The following is a 19,140-nucleotide window of genomic DNA, read 5'->3' as shown; positions in this document are numbered from 1 at the left end:
GCGTCCAGGAAGGCACTACTTCTGTCTGTCTGTCGGCTCAGCTCTGGCTGCCTTGCCCACCGCGCCATCGGGACTGGCCCAGTTGGCAGCAGTGCCCACCCAGCCGGCCTCTGGGGAGATGGGGGAGGCTCCGGTGCCTCGGCATACCTCGGTGGAAGGTTCTGGGGGCAGGCCAGCTGGAATACCGCAGCAGCACTCCGCCTCCAGCTCCGGACCGCTCACGCCGCTGCCTCACCACCAGCGTGTTGGCTTTGGAACTGAAAGTCATGCCGGACAGCTTTCTGCACGTCTTCCTCCACGTGAGCCTGCCCCAAAGCAGCAGCATGTCCCCTAGGAAGTGGGAGTGCAGTGAGGGCCCAGCGCCCCCGACCCAGGTTGGCAGCAGCGGCCTTGGGGTAGACTGAGCTGAGTCTGTCTGGTTCCCTACCCTCCCGCTTACTGGCTATGTGGCTCTAGATAACTGGAAAGATTCCTTAATCTATCTTAGAATCAATTTTCTCATCTGTAAAATGGGGACAGTCACAGCCCAGTCATGAGATGGCTGTGACAATTACAAGGGGAGGTGCACCTGGAGCACACTGCCAGGCCAGGAATGGGCATGCTGGCGTCATGCTCACGGGCACTTGCAGGCCCGTCGCTGGCAGCAGGGGCTCCCGTGGTCCTGGACGTACCAGCGCTGCAGTTGAGGGAACTCTCGAGGACTTGGAGGGTCACCACCTCACCCAGGGGCCGCCCGATAGCCACTGCACAGTCAGCCTGCCCTGGGCCTCGCAAGTCAATGGCTCCTGTTGGTTCAAGGTGCTGCCGGCCACAGGCACCTGGACGGGGAGCAGGAGCACAGGTGAGCGGAGCTTCTGGGTGGGGCATTCCCAGCAGGGCAGGGCTGGGGGTTTCCAGGCTGGGGAAGGAGAGTGGGGTGAGGGGAGGAGCCTTCTCAGGTCAGGGGAGGGACATCACCACCCAGGGCACAGAGCCACTTCTGGGTGCTCCAGCAAGAGGGAGGCAGTGTGTACAGTGGTGCCCAGCTTTGGTCGCAGGCCTGGGTCTGACTGTGAAACCTTCAGGTTACTTTCCCTTGATGATAAAAGTAAGCTTGCCCTTGGCCAGTGAGAGAGAGGACCGGCTTTGCACCCAGCCTCCCAAGCCCATCCCTTCGGCCCAGCTGCACACATCCCAATGTCTCAGGTGCTGTGGCCACAGGACAACCCCCAGGAGATCCCCACAGGGAATTTGTCCGAGCTCTCCCAGGTGGAGGTGCCTCTGCCACCCCTCCTGCAGCCAGGCAGCTGCTCAGACGGAAAGGAGGAAGGAACTTAACTGGACTCTGCCAGGCTTTCCTGGGGCCTGGGCAGGAGCTCCTGAGGCGCAGCAGCTGGGGGCAGGAGACGGGCCCGGGGCTGGGGCCACTCGGGGGAAGCACCAGCGGTGGCAGGTGTGGTCTGGTCTGGAGCAGTGGCTTCCTCATGGGGCGTCAGGCTGAGTGTCCCCTGCCCTGCACAGCGCCCGGCCCAGCAGCCCTGCACCGTCGATGGCTTGGGCAAGTGCTGGCAGAAGTCAGCTGGCACAGGCCCCTGGGCCTGGGGTCCAAGGCAGGTAACACGCCGACGCTGGGTGCCATCCCCACAGGAGACAGAGCACTGCCAGGAAAGAGAGAAAGGCGTTGGGCTGGCCCTGCCAGAGGGTGACAAGGACAGAGGTGACCACAGGCCCGGCATGACCTGATATAATCTTTGCACATCACTGGAGGCAGGCACGTGTCTCCACTATGTAGATGAGGAGGCTGAGGCACAGAGAAGTTACCTGGCACAGGTCATGTAGGGAGAAGAGCAGGGACTCAAGCTCAGATCTCTCACTGTCACCCCAGAGGCCTCGAGACCTCTCCAAACCCAAGTGGGAATCAGGCAGCATGGCCTCCTCCACTGTCAGTCACTGCAGCCTGGCGTCCGCCCTGCCCTCCTGCCCTGCACTGCCCTCGTCCGAGCTCCATCTCCGCTGGCCCCAATGCCCCGGGTCTTTCTGACCGCAGCGGGCGGTGGCGGTCTGCTTTGCCTCTTCTCTGCACTGTGAGTGGGGACCCAGCCCATTCACCATTGTCTTCCTGGCGCTTTACAAGGTGCTGGGCACAGGATGGCACTTGCTTACCACTGTGGGAATGAGTTATCTGCCCTTCACCTTCCAGTGTCTCCAGATCTCAGGGCCTCTTAAGGCCCAGCTGCCCACGTCTCTTGGCCTTGCTGTCTTCTGTCTCTAGAGGCCCCGACTGCCCCCTTCCCAGCAGATCCGGCTCTCCCCCTCCTTTTTGGGGATCACAGTGAAGCAAAGCTCCCCAGGGTCCCCGTGTGTGAGGGCCCTCAGCTGACGCACCCCCAGCTGCAGCACTTACCTGCGTCCAGGTGCTGACGTGCCACCCATACTTGCAGTCCGCAACAACACAGGGGACGCTGGCCCGCGGGCGCACCAGAGCTGCACAGGCTGCCCCGTCCACCTCTGTGTCCTGACCTTGGTCCAGCTGCACACACGCCACCGAGCGTGTGGCGGTGCCAAGGCCACAGCTGGCTGAGCATGGGCCAAGGGACATGACTTTCCACCTACAGGAAGAGAAGACCCCAGAGAGAGGCTGGGCCTCCCCAGAGATGGCACCACCCCCACTGGGCTCCTTGGATGGTCGGCCAGGAGCAGTTCCAGGGCCACTGAGATCCGGAAGAGCAGCCCTGAACTCCTCCTGTCTGGTCACAGGGCCACTGGCACTGGAAAGCTATGCAGGAAAGACACCTCTTTTCCCTTCACCAAGTGCCCTCTTTTCATCCCCGTCATCACACAACTGACACCCACAAAACGGTTTGCTGGTCCAAGTAACGGGTGGGGGACGATGCCCCAGCTTAAGAGCAAACGTCTCCACACGTCAGTCCTGCCCGTGTCCATCTGTAAGCATCCAACAAACGGTAACGGCCGACACTGTTCACAGCCTGCACTGGAGCCCGTGACACTACACTGCCCTCAGGGCCGGCCCTGTGATGCGACTTCTCAAATGTGCCTAGTGCCGTCCTAGATGCTGGGGAAACAGCGGTGACCCACACCAACACCCCCTCTCAGAGCCTGTGTGCCCCTCCACCTCACACCACGGACATTTGGGGCCCACGGCTCTTTGTCGTGGCAGCCATCTGTGCAGCAGCACCCCTGGCCGCCACCCCCTAGATGCCAGTCGCATCCCCCCTCCCCAGGCGTGACAATTAAAATGTCTCCAGTCATTGCCACATGTCCCCTAGGAGGCAGAATCGGCCCTGGATGAGAAACCAGTGCTCTAGAAGGAAGAGGGAGACAGTGAAGAGAGAAGTAAATGTTCGCGGGTGGCAGAGCCAAGAGTCACGGGTGGGGTACATGTGCCTTTCTGCTCAGCGCTCAGGGACAACCCCCCACCTCCTGTTGCAGTGTATTGAGCCAAAGGGATAGCCCTGAGTCAGGGGCACCCCTGGAATGTTCCAGAAAATCAGGGAGGCCAGAGTGGCTATAGTGACATCCGAGGGGAAGCCAGAGCTCGTGTGTGTGAAATTCCCATAAAAATCCCAGTTCACTTCAAATGTGATGTGGAAAATAAATGGGGACTTTAGCATAAGTGTCGAATTTAAGAGACACTTTGGTATGGATGGTAAATGGGTCATACAGCTGCCCATTTAAAACAATTTGAAACGGGGTAGGAGTTAGGGGGGCCCCAACAGAACCTGGCAGAAGGCCTCCACGTATTTTCCAACATACATGAGAATTTAGGATGTGATTTAGGAGCCATTTGGGGGAAATCCAACAACCACTGCTGGTCAGTGATTTGGAAAAATAAAGTTTGCTCTTTACTTTGCCACATACACCAGATAAATCACAGATGAGTTAAAGGCTTTACATTTAAATGAAATCCTATCTGTAATGCTGTGTTTCTTTAAAAACAAGAGACAGATATGAAGGAAACATGGCAATATGGTAACATCTGTTAAATCTGGTGGTGGGACACGGGTGTCTGTTACCTTCTTTTTCTGGACGTTTCTGTATGGTCTGGAAAAGCATTCCATTATTAAAAATGCAAAAGTACAAAGAAGAAACCCTGGAAGGACTGTGTACAGGCGGGTGAATATTTGCCCTTCCCCACTGGGCTCCAACCCCGTCTCTGCACCCCGCTGGCTGGAGCACTATTCTGCCCTGTGTCAGCGTGGCTGCGTCCCAGCTGGGGTCAGCTCCACACCTCCTCCGCTGGGAAGCCCCCCCGGCCTCCCCACACCCACCCCCCCATTAGAACCGACAGTTCTGTCTGCACTTTGCTGGAATGTCACGTCTGCCACCTTGCACAACCTGCCAGGTAGTCCCCTTTCCTAAGGGCTGTCTCCTGTGCCACGGAGCATCCTTCAGTCCCCATGGCACCTAGCCTGGCATCTGCACACACCAGGAGCTCAGGCCCCCTGCTGGACACCCTAAGGCTGCTGACCTGGGCGGGCAGGGCTCCGGGCTGCAGGCCTCCTGCTGCTCTGGGCGAGGCAGCCCCTGGCACTGGGCATCGGGCAGGATCTCTTCATCCTTGTCCCCCCCGAGGGCCCGGGCACAATACAGGATCCTCCGCACAACCCCTCCCCCACAGCTCACACTGCAGGCTGCCAGCTTGTACCGCCACCTGGGGCAAACCAGAATCGGGGGGGGGATCTCAGAGGAGCCAGGGGTTCCCCTCATTTCCCCACACCAGGAAGGGCCTGAAGAGGTGCTCTCTCTGGGGGTCACCCTGATGTCTCCAAGGAGGGGCTTGGCACAGTGAACAGAGGACATTCAGAAGAACCCATTTTACAGACGGGAAAGACGAGGGCAAAAAAACAGATGTTTCCAAAAGGCACTGGTGAAGAGGCAGACACCCGAGGGGTCCTGCAAGATGTCTGTCTCTAATAGGAATCCCAACCCCCCCATTACTGGGACCACATGTCTCCCGTCTTATCGTCTAGCTGTCCCTTGTCCCCAGTGTCTGCTCTAGGAGGGCAGGGATGCATGTCTGTCTTACCCACTGCTGTGTCCCCTAGTGCCAGAACAGTGCCTGGTCATAGCAAGTGCTCAGTAAAGAGCAGGTGATGAAAAAATGGACCATCAACCATGTGCACCTGCAGCATCCCGGATCTGGTGCCATGCGCTTTACACACAGTCCCATTAAACCCCCCACGGCCCTCAGGGCACCCCTGCAGGCTAGGACACCAAGGGTCAGGAGGCTACTGGGAGGTGATGACGACACCTCCCAAGATGCATGCCCAGGACCGCCTGCCTCCTTGGGGAGGGGCCCACCTGGCAGGGCAGGGCTCCGGGCTGCAGTCCTCAAAGGGGCCGGGCCGGGGCACAGGCCAGCACTTGGCATGAGGCAGGGGGATGGAGCGTCCGTGGTCCAACCTCACACAGCGCACAGCCAGCAGCACCTGCCCCCCTCCGCAGGTCACCGGGCATGGTGCCAGGGCTCGGGTCTCCCACCTGTAGGAAGGGAAGGCCAGTGCTCCGAAGGAGGCCACACCTCAGGACAAGACTCCTTCCTCCCTGGGGGACCCAGGCTGCTGCCCCCATGCAGTCTCCCACCCAACTCACCAAGCTGGACACAGGGCAGCCTGGCAGACCTCCCGCCGATTCTCAGGCTTGCTTGCCAGGTCACAGAGCTCTTCCTGGACAGGTGTCCTGAGGGCAGAGTCCACACACATGAAACGCAGCTCCATCAGGCCTGCAGGAAGGAAGAAGGGACCCCGAGCCCCAAGAGGAGGGCTCAGCCAGCACCACAGGTGCCCATTGTCTGAAGTGCTCTAGCAGATAAGACCCCCATGGATTTGAGTCTTGGCTTTGCCACTTACCAGCTGTGTGACCTTGGACAAGTGACTTAACCTCTCTGAGCCTTAGGTTTTTTTCATATACTGATACCTGACTTGCAGACATATGTATAAAGATTCTTAAAGGGAAGTACAAAGTGCCTGACACATACTAGGTGCTCAACAAGTGGTAGCTGCCATCGTCTGAGAGGCATTATAAGAATTGCTGTACGCGCATCTCTTACTGTGTGTCTCATAAGGATGTCATTAGGGCCAGTTCCCTCACACCTCTCCTCCAGGGGTATCCTCAGAAGACATCTCTGGTCTCAAGGCTAAACACACTGAAGTTTTCCTGAGCAAGTGGTCAGGGTTTTAAAGAACACTGTGTACCTCAAAATTAATTTTGTTTCTCTGGCGGGAACTCAGAGCAAAGTTTGGAGCCTGTCTCTCATAGCTCTTCTGGACCTTAAGAAACAGACTCTTGTGCCAGTATCGCTGGGTTTTATGATCTTCTCCTATCTTTCAGCCAATCATTGAACACATTACATGGCTGTCTGCACATTGCCCCAATCTGCTTTTATATTATGTCATGTTCTGGTATCATTTGGCTTTTCTGTAGGCCACCCCAATTGCTTTTTAGAATTAGGTAATATGCAGGCAGAGAAGAGTTAGCTAACGAGCGCTGGTCCTCAGGAGGCCTCACCTCGACCACAGGACACGGAGCATGGCCCCGCCAGGGGGGTCCACACGTGTGCAGCTCGAGCCCCGAGCCCGGCACTGCTTGATGGGGATGCAGCCTCCTCCTGTGGAGGCTGGGGGTCCAGCTGCAGGGGGCAAGCAACCGGCTGGTGGTTCTGAGCTCCCACCCCCAGCTGTCCCAAACTCTTGGGGAGACAGAGTGGTCACCAGCACCCCAGGGGCTGCCCCTCCTGCTGCTTCTCCAGCATGACTTGCTTCCCGGCCCCTAGCAGAGGCCTTCACCTCAACTTGGCTGCTGCATCGGTACGAGTGGTCACTGTGGGGCGGGACTGAGAGCTGGGGCTCAGGAGCCGATTGACAGGCACACTCGGTTGGCCGGCACCCTTGTCTATAAGCACCACCATCCAGCAGCCTCTCTGCACAGCAGAGCTGGCAACATTCTAACACGGTCTGGGTCCTCTCAGCCTGGCTCACCAATGGGAGGGGGCTTCTCAGAAGGCCCTGAGCTCTGTTCCAAGTGTTTCCTTGGACCGGGGTCCCGCAGACAGCAGCCCCATACAACAGTCTTCTCACTCTGGCTAGGAAGCCAGTGGTAACCGGCGCTTCCCCTTCCCCAAGCCGGTAGGGACCCCATAGCCGAGCCATCCTTGTGCCCAGGACACTCACGTGGCCCCAGCCCGGAGGACAAGCCATCTCCACACAGGGCTCGAGGGCAGGTGGCGTCTTGTCTGTGGAGCAGAGCCCAGTGGTCACTGGTGCCTCCAGGCCATCAGCCCCCTGCACACATGTCACGTTCCGTACAGCCAGGTCTGCTCCACAAGCCGACGAGCACGCATCTGACACCTCCCACCTGAGGACGGCACAGGACAGCCATCAGGCCCTGCCCTGCCTCTGCCACCAGGCTCTAAGCGTGGTCTAGCTTCTGGCATGTGGAGGCAGTGAAGCCTTGACTCAGGCTACTTCCTCTTTCCAGAGCAGTCCTTCCCTGCCTCGCTACTCATCTCTTTCTTGCCTAGGCAATTCCTTCTGCTCACCTGATCTAAGCTGTGAACATCACTTCTGAGAAACCTTCTCTGACCTCCCAGCTAGGTGGGTCTGGTATCCTTGCGAAGTCTCTGTTGGTTACACCCTTCCTGTAGCAGTTACCAAAACTCAATTACATTATTTGCACTACAATTATTTCCTATCTGTCTCTCCAGCTGGCTCCGCACAGTGCCACGTAAGGTCCACATGGGTAGGGACCTCATCTGTCCTGGGCATTGCTGTACCCTAGTACAGCATAGTAGTGCACAACGCTAGGATATGGGGATAACCCCCATATCTAAGATCCCAAAGGGGCCCCACAAAGAAGCAAGGCCGGGGCCTTCCCCTGCCAGCACTTCGCTCGGCTCCAGGGTTCAGTGACACAAACCCAACCCTCCTGCCTTCCAGAGGCGAAGGTACTCCAGCCAGATAACGACATGGCTCCATGAAACCCAGCAGGTGCCAGATGCAATCGGGTCACCCACGTCACGGACAGCAAATCATTTTGTGCATGTGGCCACCCTGAGAGGGTGCCTGCCTGGAGTGCTGCGTTGAGAAGGATTCTGAGGCAGGATTAGCCCTCAGTGGGAAAAGTGGTGATTGCTACGTCTGCCATGGACAAGAGACGGGGAAAGGAGACCAGAGCCATATGTGGGTCACCAGTGACCTAGGCCAACTCCCTCCCCTTGGGCAGGTAACAAAACTGGGTCCCACAGAGGGAGGGGACTTGCCCCCATCACCCAGCCAGTCAGTAGCTAATCAGAATGAGAAGCCACTGTCAGCCTGGACACTGAGGGAACAAGAGGCACCACGGAAGTGATGGTGGTAATGACACAGTGACATTTATTGATTTACATTTGTGACTTTTCTTGGTCCTCACAACTCCTCATGAGCAGGGACTCGGAAGTTCAGAGAGGGAAATGGCCGGCCCAGGGTCTCCTGGACGGTAGGAAATTCTGAGGTAGGCACTTGTAACTCTGGGCCACCCAGGATGGTGAGGCCTGGCTGAAGGCCTTAGGGGAAAGGGTCACTCAGGAGGGGCAGGCTCAGTGCAGGGACAAGCCCCGCCAGGGAGTCTCTGCCTGGATCTGGCCTTACGTGGGCCCTGCCCCACACTCCGTGCTCACCTGGGGGCGCAGGGCTGGGAGCTGCAGGTGTCCACCTCGGCTGGCTGCTGGGCCAGCGCTCTACACCGGGCCGGGGGCACCGTCCGCAGCAGGTGGCCCTGGGCCTCCACACAGCGCACCGTCCGCTCCCGGAGGCCACCCCCACAGGAGGCGCTGCATGGGCCGAAGTCTCCGGCTGCCCAGCTGAGGAGGAGAGGAAGAGGCGTCGGGCCCTTGGCCAGGCCCCCAAGTTGGCTCGGGGGACGGGGTGGGAGGCAGGCACATCTGTCCAGCTGACTCACTTCCCTGGTCTTGGCTGGGCCCCATGTCCCTTCAGGTACCTGGACACTATGCAGCCAGCCCAGCCCTCCAGGTGTCCCCAAGCTGCACCTGAGCCTGAGGACACCTGTATAAAAGTGCTGGCGGGTGGCTGCCCCAGCCCTGCACCCACAGGGACAGCCTGGTCCCTAACGTATACTCCTCCCAACTGCACCTGCTAGGGGCCGGCGAAAGCCAGGTGCTTTCCGTCGTTACCTCCCCCCCCCACCCGAGTCTCCCCCACAACCCTCCCAGGGAGGGCGAGCATCTCTGCTGGCAGTGACCTGATTCAGAGAGCGCACATGCTGCCCACACCTGAGGTGCAGTGGGTGTGGGTCACTGTCACCGCGTCTGCCTGAGTTTCAGTATCCTCACCTATAAAACGGGGACACTGCCAGATCCCACCTTACAGAGCAGTCTCCGGGACTAAATGAGAGCACACCCAGAGGCTGCCTCGCCCAGCCCATGCTGCAAGGGCCCGTGCCCAGGGCCGACCCCAGCCCTGCCCGGAAGCCACAGACAGTACTCACTATGGGGGGCAGGGCTCGGGGGCACAGGGCTCTGGCCAGGCTGCCGGCTGCGGGCTCCCGCACCGGGCAGCCTCCATCCACTCGTTCCTGGCCTGGTCCTGACAACGGTAGGTCACCCAGCGCAGCCCTGGGAGGGAAGAGGGAGGCTAGGCCACTCCATGCGGGGGAAAACCAGGCTTCAGGGGAGCCCTGCCCCGGGCCTCACCTGCCCCACAGCTCACCGAGCAGGACCCCCGAACGGCGGCCCACGCCCAGGCCTGCCGCTGCTTAGGCCGGAAGTAGGTGAAGGTGATATCTGGGCGTGTGAGGGCACCATACTCCTCACCGTAACGCCTATAAACCTGCACGAGACACACGGCAGCCAGGGAGCCTTGTCCCGTGGGGTCCCTGAGGGTCGCTGTCACCGCCACCTCGCCCGAAAGCCTCAGACTTTTCACTTCTCTATCTCTATATTCTTTTGCTCAGCACATAATGCCTGATGGTGACCGCAGGCCAGGTTCTGGGGACAGGACACGACCCCAGCCTCCAGGAGCTCACAGTTTGGTGGGGTGGGGTAGTGACAGATAACCCTCAATTAGCTGGGAGGCGCAGGACAGGATCTGCAGAGTATTATGGGCTGTAGGTGGAGCAGGGCTGGGGCAGGTCAAGAAGGAGCTGCCGGGGGCGGGGAACAGGGTGTCCAGCAGACAAGGGTCTGGGGGCAAGACCAGAGCACTCCGCTTCTGGAGCAGAGGATGAGGCCCAAGGGGTTGATGGGAAGGGCGCATCAACTCCTTAAACCTTCCCATGACCCGAGGAGGCAGGACTGTGGCGCAATCCCCCTTCTACAGAGGGTGACACACACATCCATCAGTGGCGGAGTCAGGAGGAGAAGGTGGGTGACCTAGCATGCTTGTCCAAGGACAGCAAAGCTGGGGAGGGAACGTTCAGATTCCAGTTCTGGCCCTCACAGTGCCTCTCCCTTTGTCCCCGAACTTCGGGGTGTCTCACTTTCCCACCATTAGGATGGGGCGTCCCCAGCATGCACTTTGTAGCAGCGGTGACCTTTCGTGGTGCACATATGGGGCACCAGACATTCTGCCGCAGGCTTAACGTACATTGTAAAAAAAGACAAATCTTCACAACTTTACAATGTAGGTGTGCCCAGTCCCATTTGTAGACGGGGACATTGAGGCTCAGAAAGGTTTAGTCCCTGGCCCAAGTTCTCGCAGAGCCAGGATTCAAACACCAGGCTGTCTGAGCCCCAGGCCACCCTGCTTCCAGCTCTTGGGCTGTCACTGCTTCTGGATGGACGCCCCCATGGTGGCTCTCTAATCTGGGCGTCGGCCGAAGCAGCCTCTCCCAGGGTCTCGCTCCTCACACCCTTGTTCAGCCAGGCCTGACAGACCCGAGCCCAACTCCACTGGCACAGAGCCACCCAGCGGCCCCCCGGGGCCTCCGGAAGGAAGCCTGAAGCCCTACATAGTTAGCAAGGCCCCTTGAGGTCCGCCTGCCCTCCAGCCTCCTCGCCTGGGGGTCCCGTTCCTTCAACCCTAATCACCCCTCCTGTGAACAGTATTCCCTCGAGACGCTTCCCACCTTCCTTGGCCTGGCAGCATTAGCTCGTGTCAGACCCCGTTCCTGGGGTCTGTCCCTCCCACCTTCTCTCAGAACTCCAGGGACTCCGTGGGCCCGAGCACAAGTCCCTTAGGATCCCCCCAAATGCCCACTGGGTAAATGAGCGGGTGAATGAGTGAACGGATGGATCAGCGAAGCCCAGGAGGAGGCCCTCCTGGTCACCTGGATCTCCATGTCTTCCTGGGTGGGTCCCGGGATGCGGAGCTCCTCCAGGTGGGGCAGCCGGTCCTCGGTGAGGGTCACTCTGTACTCAACGCGCCTGTCCTCCAGGAGGGAGGGGTAGGCGGTGCTGGGGGAGATGCTCGCACTCCCAGCCACGACGTAGCGCCCTCGGATCCGCACTGCTGTGGGGGGCGCGAGGCCCGTCAGCATGGCGGAGCCCCCACACACGGAGGTGGGCGCTACCCCCTTTCACAGAAGAGGTCCTGGCTTAAGGAATGGGGTGGAGCTGACAACTGGGCCAGCAAGATATAATCTCCACGGCCACATATGCAGCTGTTCTCCCCTGGGTCCCCAGGGAACAGGCCCTCCTGCTGTCTCGGTCGGGGGTGGGGGTCTCTGCAGCGAGCAGGGCACCCCCTCCAAGATGCCCACTGGTGTCTGAGCACAGGCTTCCCCGCAGCGGCGCCTCTGTGCCTCCTTCCAGATCCTGGAGAACACCGTGGCCTGCTGCCCTCACCAAGTGCTCTCACGACTCTAAAGGCAGGTTCCGGAGCTCAAGGACCCCAGGGGAGGCGCCCCCACTCGGGGTTTAAAGGTGAGGCATGAGTGTCCCCTGGGAATAAAGCCCCACTGTGACACTGGGCAGTAAAGAACTTGGCCCTGCCCAAAGCCAGGTCTGACCTTTGCCCTCGGCTTCCGGGAGGAAACCTGTGTCACCTAGTAGAAGTGTCTTTGTTTAAGGTGGGGTCTGGCCATTCCAGAATGACCAAACATGGGATCTAGGGGGTTTTGGGTCTCACAGCATCAGTCAGTCTGGAGACGGGAGACTGAGACCATCCACGTGAGCAATCCATCCGTCAGTCAGTCATGCCTGCATAAGGAAGCCCCGACAGAAACTGGACACTGGACGTGGGGGAGCTCCCTGTGTTGGCAATACTCTGTGCATTTTGTCACATTCGATGCTGGACATGGACCCTCCCAGCTCGGCCCTGGGCAGCTGTTCTTTGGCTGGTTTTATTCTGTTTCCTTCCCGTCCAGCCATAACCGGGAGCATAACAGCTCCGCGTCCTGGGAATCCTCCTCGTGAACTATCCAAGCTGATGGTGGTTTGGGGAACCCCTGAACTTGCAGTTGGCATCAGAAATGAGGGCATTGTGGGGACCGTGCCCTCCATCTTTGCGCTTTGGCTAACTCCGGGGAGCGTCCTCTGGCCAACTCACCCAGGTGTGTGAAGAGAGGCCTGTGGTTGGCGATGTATACACTGGTCAAGTTGGGGGTCAGCGTCAGGAATGAGACATACTCTAGGAGGAAGCAGAGGGGGGTCCCAGGTCACTTACATCATAGCCAAGCCAGCAGGTTTCAGCTGTACAGAGGAAAGGGCCTCCACACCGAGAGCTCATATGCGGTGGTGTGCCTCAGGAAGTGAGTCCCGTCAGACAGGGCGATCAAAGCCAGGCTGGAGGGCCCCCTGTGGGGGCGCAGCCCTGGACAGGAGGAGGGACCAGACCCAGGGTTCTCAGCACGGCCTGGGGCCTGCCAGAGGGAGGCAGGAATCAACTCCTCCACTGACCCCTAAGCACTGACTTTGCAAATGACCTGACGTCTTCTGTAGGTAGATCACGGTCAAGGATTTTCCAGGTATCACATCCCTCCAGATAGGATTCCTTGAGCAGGAAGGGAGAGGCCGGCCAGCCCAAGATTGCCCAATGTCTGTATTTTGTCTGCCTCGCAGCTGCAGTGAGCACTGTTACTGACATGCCACAATCCCAGCGGCGGCCTGTTCACCAAAATCTGGCAACTTGGAGGGTGGAGGCCAAGGCCCGCTGGAGGCTCCAGGGCTGAGCCAAGGCTCTGGGCTCCGGACACTTCTCAGAGGCTGTGGGGGTGGGAGGCGGGCCCCTACCTCTGGCTCTTCCAGCCGTGAAAGAGCCGTTCTGCAGGCTGCACGTGCTGTTGTCCCCGCCACACACCTGGCACATGTCTGGCACCTGCTGGGAGTCCATCCTACCATCGCAGCCAAATGTCTGTGCAAAGGAGAGTGGCAGGTGAGACCCAGGTGCCCGGCATTGGAGAGGGTGCTGGCCCCTGACACCCATAGCTCTGAGGCTCTGATTCACAGAACAAACTGGGCACATTTCTGTAGCATCTGATGTCCACACAGGAAGCAAGCTTAAAGGACGTGGCCCTGTCACAGCACGGCTTGTAATCGTCCCACTGACCCCAAGGCTGGCCCTGTGTCCCGGCATCAACCTGGGCAGCTTCATGGGGACCAGCACCCCACAGACCTCAGCCCCAGGAGGCCCCTTGGCATCTTAGCTTCAGTAGAACAGGCTTTGGGGCCACAGTGGACAGAAGGGCACCCCCACTGCCCACACATGCCTACCCTGCAGCTGCCCGACACGCACAGGCTCAGGGTCCCCTCCTCCTGAGGGCCACTTGGCACACACCGGGTCCCATCCAGGAAACGGTCCCCACGCCTCACGATGAAGCTTTCGCCGATGGCCCAGCACATGTGCCTGCACAGAGGGTCCCCTGGGGAGGCAGAGGGGTGAGGAACCCTGAGGTGAGGGTGGCAGTGACTACGGAGGAGCAGGATCCAAGTGGGCCCTCACCCCTGCCAGCCCCACCGACCTTTCCTCTGCCTGTGGGGCAAGGCTTTCTATCTTCCACCTGCCCTGCGCCCTGAGGCAGTGATCATACACATGACAACGTAATAAATGTCACTGATTTAGGAGCCCAGGCGCACACTCAGTGCTTCCCGTGTCATCTCGCTGAATCCTTCCAGTAACCTCAGCAGGGAGGTAGACACCGCTCATATCTCCATCTTACAGATGGGAAAACCAAGACTCAGAGGGGATCTATGACAAGGGGCCGAGCCAGGACTTGCCCATGGTCTGTGTGACGCAGGGCCTGAGTCTCGGCCCTGCTCTCAAGCATCGGAGTGATGGTGGCGGGGCCCCCAACCACTGTCCCTCCCCAGGGCCCGGCTCCCCGTCCACACCACGCGGGCCGGCCCCACCTTGACTGTATGGCACAGCAGCGCCCCATTGATAGAAGGAGGAGTTGCCTGGGGACAGGTGCAGCGGCTCCCCGTCGGTCTGGGCGCACTGCTCGGACATGAACTCCAGCTGCGTCTTCTCGCAGGCCTGGCCAGCAGGGGCAGAGGACAAACACAGAAGGGGCCTGGGGTGGGGGGCTCGGGCCAGGGGCTCAGGGCAGGGGCCCTTGCCACTGCGGACAGCAAGGCTCCCTGCAGTGCGAGTGCCACAATGTGGTCTGAGCCCAGGTCCTGCTGTACCTCAGTTCCCTGCTCTGAAAAGTGGGGGTGACAAGAGTCTTTCTCTGCTGATGGGGGAATTCCAGAATTCATAAGGACACAGGGCAGGGCCTACCAGCCAGCAGCACAGAGGAAGGCAGGGCAAAGGGCAGCAGGGACCTGAACTTCAGAGATGGGCTTTTCTGTGTTCACTGTATGTGCCTCTAGAGGCTGGTAGTTAGAAGAGTCCTGGCAGCACAGGGCTTCGCCATAAAAGCCGCAGCGCCGACGCGGGCAGGCGGCTGCTGTTTTGCGCTAGAGTCTGAGAGGGAAAAATCAGAGTGGACAGGCTGAGCAGCGGCTCGGTCCACGGCTCCCTCTGCACAGGGCCGCCCCTCACCCCCCCTCCCCCCGGGCCCCAGGCGAAGACTCTCTCTCCAGGTCTGGCCTCCCGTGACTGCCTGGAGAAGGCGGGGAGGGAATGTCTCACCAAGTGCACTTCTTAACTCAATGTCAAAGGAATCATGGACCACAACACACCTACTGTGATTGCCGTGATCAGAAACAGACAGTACGTGCTAGGGAGGACGTGGAGAAATTGGGGCCCTGGCTTATTGCAGGTGGGCATGCAGCATGGGTCAGCTGCTGCAAGAAATGGTTTGGAGGTTCCTCAAAGGGTTGAACATAGAATTACTGTGTGACCCAGCAATTTCACTCCTAGGTGTAGACCCAAAAGAATTGAAGACAGGACTCAAACAAATCCACGTGCACACAGGTTCACAGCTGTGCTATTCACAACAGCCACAGGGTGTAAACAGCCCCAATGTCCATCACATGGTGAATGCGTGACCAAGATGTGGTCCATCCACACGATGGAATATTATTTAGCCATGAAAAGGGGTGAAGCATGGATGCATGCATGGAAGATTCTTGAAAACGCGATGCTGAGTGAAAGACGCCAGATGCAAAAGGCCACATGTATGATTTCACTCATATGAAATGTCCAGAACAGACAAATCCAAAGAGACTGAAAGTCGATTGGTGGCTCCAGGGGCTCGAGGGAGCGGGAACGAGCACTGAACGTTTAATGGCCCCGGGGTTTAACTCCGGAGGGATGGAAATATTGTGGAACTGCACAGAGGTGGTGGTTGCACAACACTGTGACTGTGCTAAATGCCACGGAATAGCACACTTTAAATGGTTGATTTTAGGCCATCTGAATTTATAACTAAAGAATCACTCGTGGCTTCGCTGTGCTGAACTGGATTGCTGCGAACGGAAGGAGGGGCGTTCTCACTGCAGAGACTCAGGTGCCCTGGAAGGCAGTGGCATGGGGGCAGGGAGGGGGACACTTCAGGCTCCCTGCTACCGTCCTGGTACATGCACTGTGGTCCCAGTGTAGGAAGAGTAGCACCCTCTTCACTCTCAAAAGTGCCCTGGTGTGAAGCATAAATTACATCCACCCCTGGTCCGTCGTCTCCTCCAGACCCCAGGCTGCCAACCTGACCCTCTCCCCCTGCCCGGGAAGCAGGCCTACCTGGGTGTTACACATCTCAGCCTGGAGGTCATTACCTACGCACGCTCGCCCCCCAAAGGCAGGTCTGAAAATGTCCAAGAGACACAAGGCATGAGAGGTGACCCACTGCCCCCAGCCCTACAAGTGGAGCCACCACCTCCCAGTCTAGGAGAACACTACCCCCTCCTGGCAGTACCTAGGGTTGTTGCACTGCCGCCTCCTGATGACCACACCTCCTCCACAGGAGCGGGAGCAAGGACTGGGGGGACCCCACCCAGACCAGTGCCCGTGCACCGCCTCCATGGGGGTGAGCTCTGCCAAGGAGCGGCAGTGACCCTTGGAGCACCACTGCAAGAGAAGGACAGCAACCATCTCCCCACATCCAGGGCACCCCAAAAGGCACCCCACATACCCAGGGTACCCCACATCCGCAGCACCCCCACACACACAGGGCATCTCACACCCACAGGCACCCCACATCCAGGGCACCCCATACAGGCACCCCACACATCCAGTGTACCCCACACCCACGAGCACCCCACACCACTGGCACCCCACACACCCTGGACACCTCACACCCATGAGCACACCACACCCACAGTCATCCCACACACCCAGGGCACCCCACACCCAGGGCACCCCACACATCCAGTGCACCCCACACCCATGAGCACCCCACAGGCACCCCACACACCCTGGATACCCCACACCCATGAGCACCCCACACCCAAAGGCATCCCACACACCCAGGGCACCCCACACCAGAGGTTGTAGCCATGTACACATGAGGCATCTTGCTGCCCACCTCTCCTGACCAGGTGACTGAGGACAGCTCCAGGGTCCTCTGCCCTGGCTTACTGATGTCCTCCTGGCTCCTGCCCCAGGAATGAAAGCTGCCAGGCTTCAGGTACACTGCAAGCACACGTGAGTACATGCACACACACACACACACACACACACACTCACACACACACACATGCCTTCACTCCCTGCTCTGACCTTCTCCAGGCCACACTCTGTCCCATCCAGGAGAGGAATGAGGAGGCGGCTGCAGCTGCTTTGATCCAGGGGGTCTGTGTGGCAGGAGAGAGCCTGGCACGTGTCCTAAGAGAAGGGACAGGTGGTCAGCTCAGGGGCCACCAGGGCCTGTTGGGTCAGCGTCCAGCCTTCACCGTCCCTCCCAGACTGCAGGACACAGTGACACAGCCAGTACGCTGTTCTGTGGGCACCGGTGGCTGGGGAGGATGAGCATGCAGGGTGACTTCTCCGTCGGGTTAGGAACAGTGACCAGGGCCCACGATCCTATTAGGGGCCCATGCAAATGTTTTCATTTCTTTTAAAATCAGAAGAAAAAAACAAGCTTTTAGGTCAAGAAAATGTTCCAGGCTATAACAATGTATTGGCATTTATAATAACGCATAGAAGTTCTTAAGTTCTATAAAAGCACTAAGACATAATTCTTAATGTATAGAGGAAGGGCCAAGGCAAAAGTCCCTGGGGCCCATGAATGTCCTGTGCAGTCCTGGGAGGAAATCTGTCTCTGAGGTGCCTGCCCCCTTCACCTCCCCTCCCTCTGTCAGCTGACGCCAGCTGTAGGGGTTCAGCTTATAGATCACTTCCTCCGGGAAGCCCTCCAGCTCCCACTGGGTTGGATGGAAACCTTTGGTAACTGCCCATGTAGGACCAATGTCCATGAGCTCAGGAGCCCGGCCAGGGGAGGCTCTTCATAATTTGTGACCCAGACAAAACGAAAATGTGGAGGCCCTTGTTCAAAAATTAAGAATTTTGAGAGGCAACTGACAGCCTGGCACAGTGGGTGCTCACAGAGCAGGGTGGGGCATGAGCTGGGCGGTGGGGGCCGTCGGGTGTGGGCAGAGGGAGCCTGCCGCGGAGGGGCGGGTTGGCGGGACTCACGAGGGTCTCCCTGGTGAAGGTGCAGGCAACCGCTGCAGGGCCAAAGGCGACGCGGCACTGCTCGTCGGCGCCGTAGTAGAGACCGGGGTGCGCCTCGAGAGGGAGCCCCGCGGGCCCGGACGGCGGCCCGGGCGGGTCCCACACGCAGCTCGCCCGTCCTGCGCTGCGTGCGACGAGGCGCCGGTTCAGGCCGCAAGTGGACACCGAGTGGGGCGGAATGGGGGAGTGGGCGCGGGAGGTGGGGGCATATGGAGGGGTGGGGGGAGACGCTGGGCTGGGACAAGGGTTAAGGCCTGGGAGGCGCTGAGTGGAGGTGGTGCCAGAGAGGATGGAGGGGCGACGGAAGGGGTATGCGAGGGGAGTGGGGCAGGGGGGCTGGACTCAGGGAGGGGATGGGATGCGGGGGTAGACACAGTGGACGGCGAGGCCGGAGAGGGGGGTCTGCGGAGGGATGGAGTGGACGGGGGAGAACTGAAGGGTGGGCGCAGGGAGATGGCGGAGGAGGTCGGTCGGGGCGGGATGGAGTGCGCTCAGGGAGGCGATGGGGCGCACGGAGAGGTGGGCGCGGGGAGGCGATGCGAGTGGACAGAGCGTTGAGCAGAGCAGAGAGCCGATGCAGCGGGGGTCGAGGGACAGCAAGTAGGGATGCAAACCAAGAGATGAGGGTGGGGGCGTGGGGTGGGCGGGGTAAGGGAGGCAGCTACCTGAGCAGGTGGAGCAGCTGCTGGCGGCTGCAGGCGGACCAGGTGAGGCCCCCGTGGGCAGACTTGGCGCCATCGACCCCCATCACGTGGCCGCTGGGTCCGCAGCCGCTGCCAGACGCGCCGTCGTGCTCCAGGCCGAAGCTGCGCGGACGTGGTGGCGCTGAGGGCGTGGACTCCTCACCTAGGCCGGGCGCCCTCAGGCCACAGCACGCGGCAAGTTTTCAGGCCCACGTTTCAGACACCAGTTTTCGGGTCAACCCCTGGCTTGTCCCCGCCACTAGCTAACTCAGGAGCCAGTGGCACCATCGCTCTGCCTCAGTTTCCCGCCTGTGGCTCCCGCATCTTTTGGCAGATAAATGTCAAGAAACTTGAGAAACGTGCAGGCTTGACTAATGCATGGTGTTGTAAGTCTGGGGAGGATGGGGCTCCAGGGCCCTGGGGGTGCTGGCGGGGATCACTTTCTTGATCTGCCCCTCTGCCCCCCACACCCC

General features: G+C 59.5%; 1 protein-coding gene across 1 annotated transcript in view; it reads right to left on the bottom strand.

The window, feature by feature from the left end:
* ADAMTS13 (ADAM metallopeptidase with thrombospondin type 1 motif 13) overlaps positions 1 to 19,140 on the bottom strand; it is a 31,646-nt gene that overhangs the window by 2,047 nt on the left and 10,459 nt on the right. Inside the window, exons 10-31 of the mRNA XM_033123960.1 lie at positions 18,650 to 18,790; positions 17,946 to 18,108; positions 17,031 to 17,135; positions 16,228 to 16,379; positions 16,053 to 16,116; positions 14,279 to 14,405; positions 13,643 to 13,791; positions 13,163 to 13,283; positions 12,480 to 12,560; positions 11,260 to 11,441; positions 9,686 to 9,821; positions 9,481 to 9,607; positions 8,654 to 8,836; positions 7,170 to 7,353; positions 6,508 to 6,628; positions 5,593 to 5,722; positions 5,302 to 5,481; positions 4,469 to 4,651; positions 2,384 to 2,588; positions 1,319 to 1,637; positions 672 to 818; positions 148 to 330 (exon numbers count right to left, since the gene is read on the bottom strand). Of these exons, the coding sequence (XP_032979851.1) occupies positions 148 to 330; positions 672 to 818; positions 1,319 to 1,637; positions 2,384 to 2,588; positions 4,469 to 4,651; positions 5,302 to 5,481; positions 5,593 to 5,722; positions 6,508 to 6,628; positions 7,170 to 7,353; positions 8,654 to 8,836; positions 9,481 to 9,607; positions 9,686 to 9,821; positions 11,260 to 11,441; positions 12,480 to 12,560; positions 13,163 to 13,283; positions 13,643 to 13,791; positions 14,279 to 14,405; positions 16,053 to 16,116; positions 16,228 to 16,379; positions 17,031 to 17,135; positions 17,946 to 18,108; positions 18,650 to 18,790 (3,383 nt within the window). The remainder of the gene's footprint in view (positions 1 to 147; positions 331 to 671; positions 819 to 1,318; positions 1,638 to 2,383; positions 2,589 to 4,468; positions 4,652 to 5,301; positions 5,482 to 5,592; positions 5,723 to 6,507; positions 6,629 to 7,169; positions 7,354 to 8,653; positions 8,837 to 9,480; positions 9,608 to 9,685; positions 9,822 to 11,259; positions 11,442 to 12,479; positions 12,561 to 13,162; positions 13,284 to 13,642; positions 13,792 to 14,278; positions 14,406 to 16,052; positions 16,117 to 16,227; positions 16,380 to 17,030; positions 17,136 to 17,945; positions 18,109 to 18,649; positions 18,791 to 19,140) is intronic.

Source organism: Rhinolophus ferrumequinum, chromosome 12 (genome assembly GCF_004115265.2).
Source record: "Rhinolophus ferrumequinum isolate MPI-CBG mRhiFer1 chromosome 12, mRhiFer1_v1.p, whole genome shotgun sequence".
Taxonomy (NCBI): domain Eukaryota; kingdom Metazoa; phylum Chordata; class Mammalia; order Chiroptera; family Rhinolophidae; genus Rhinolophus; species Rhinolophus ferrumequinum.
Note: the sequence above shows the minus strand (reverse complement) of the source record. Positions and strands in the feature narration are given on the sequence as shown.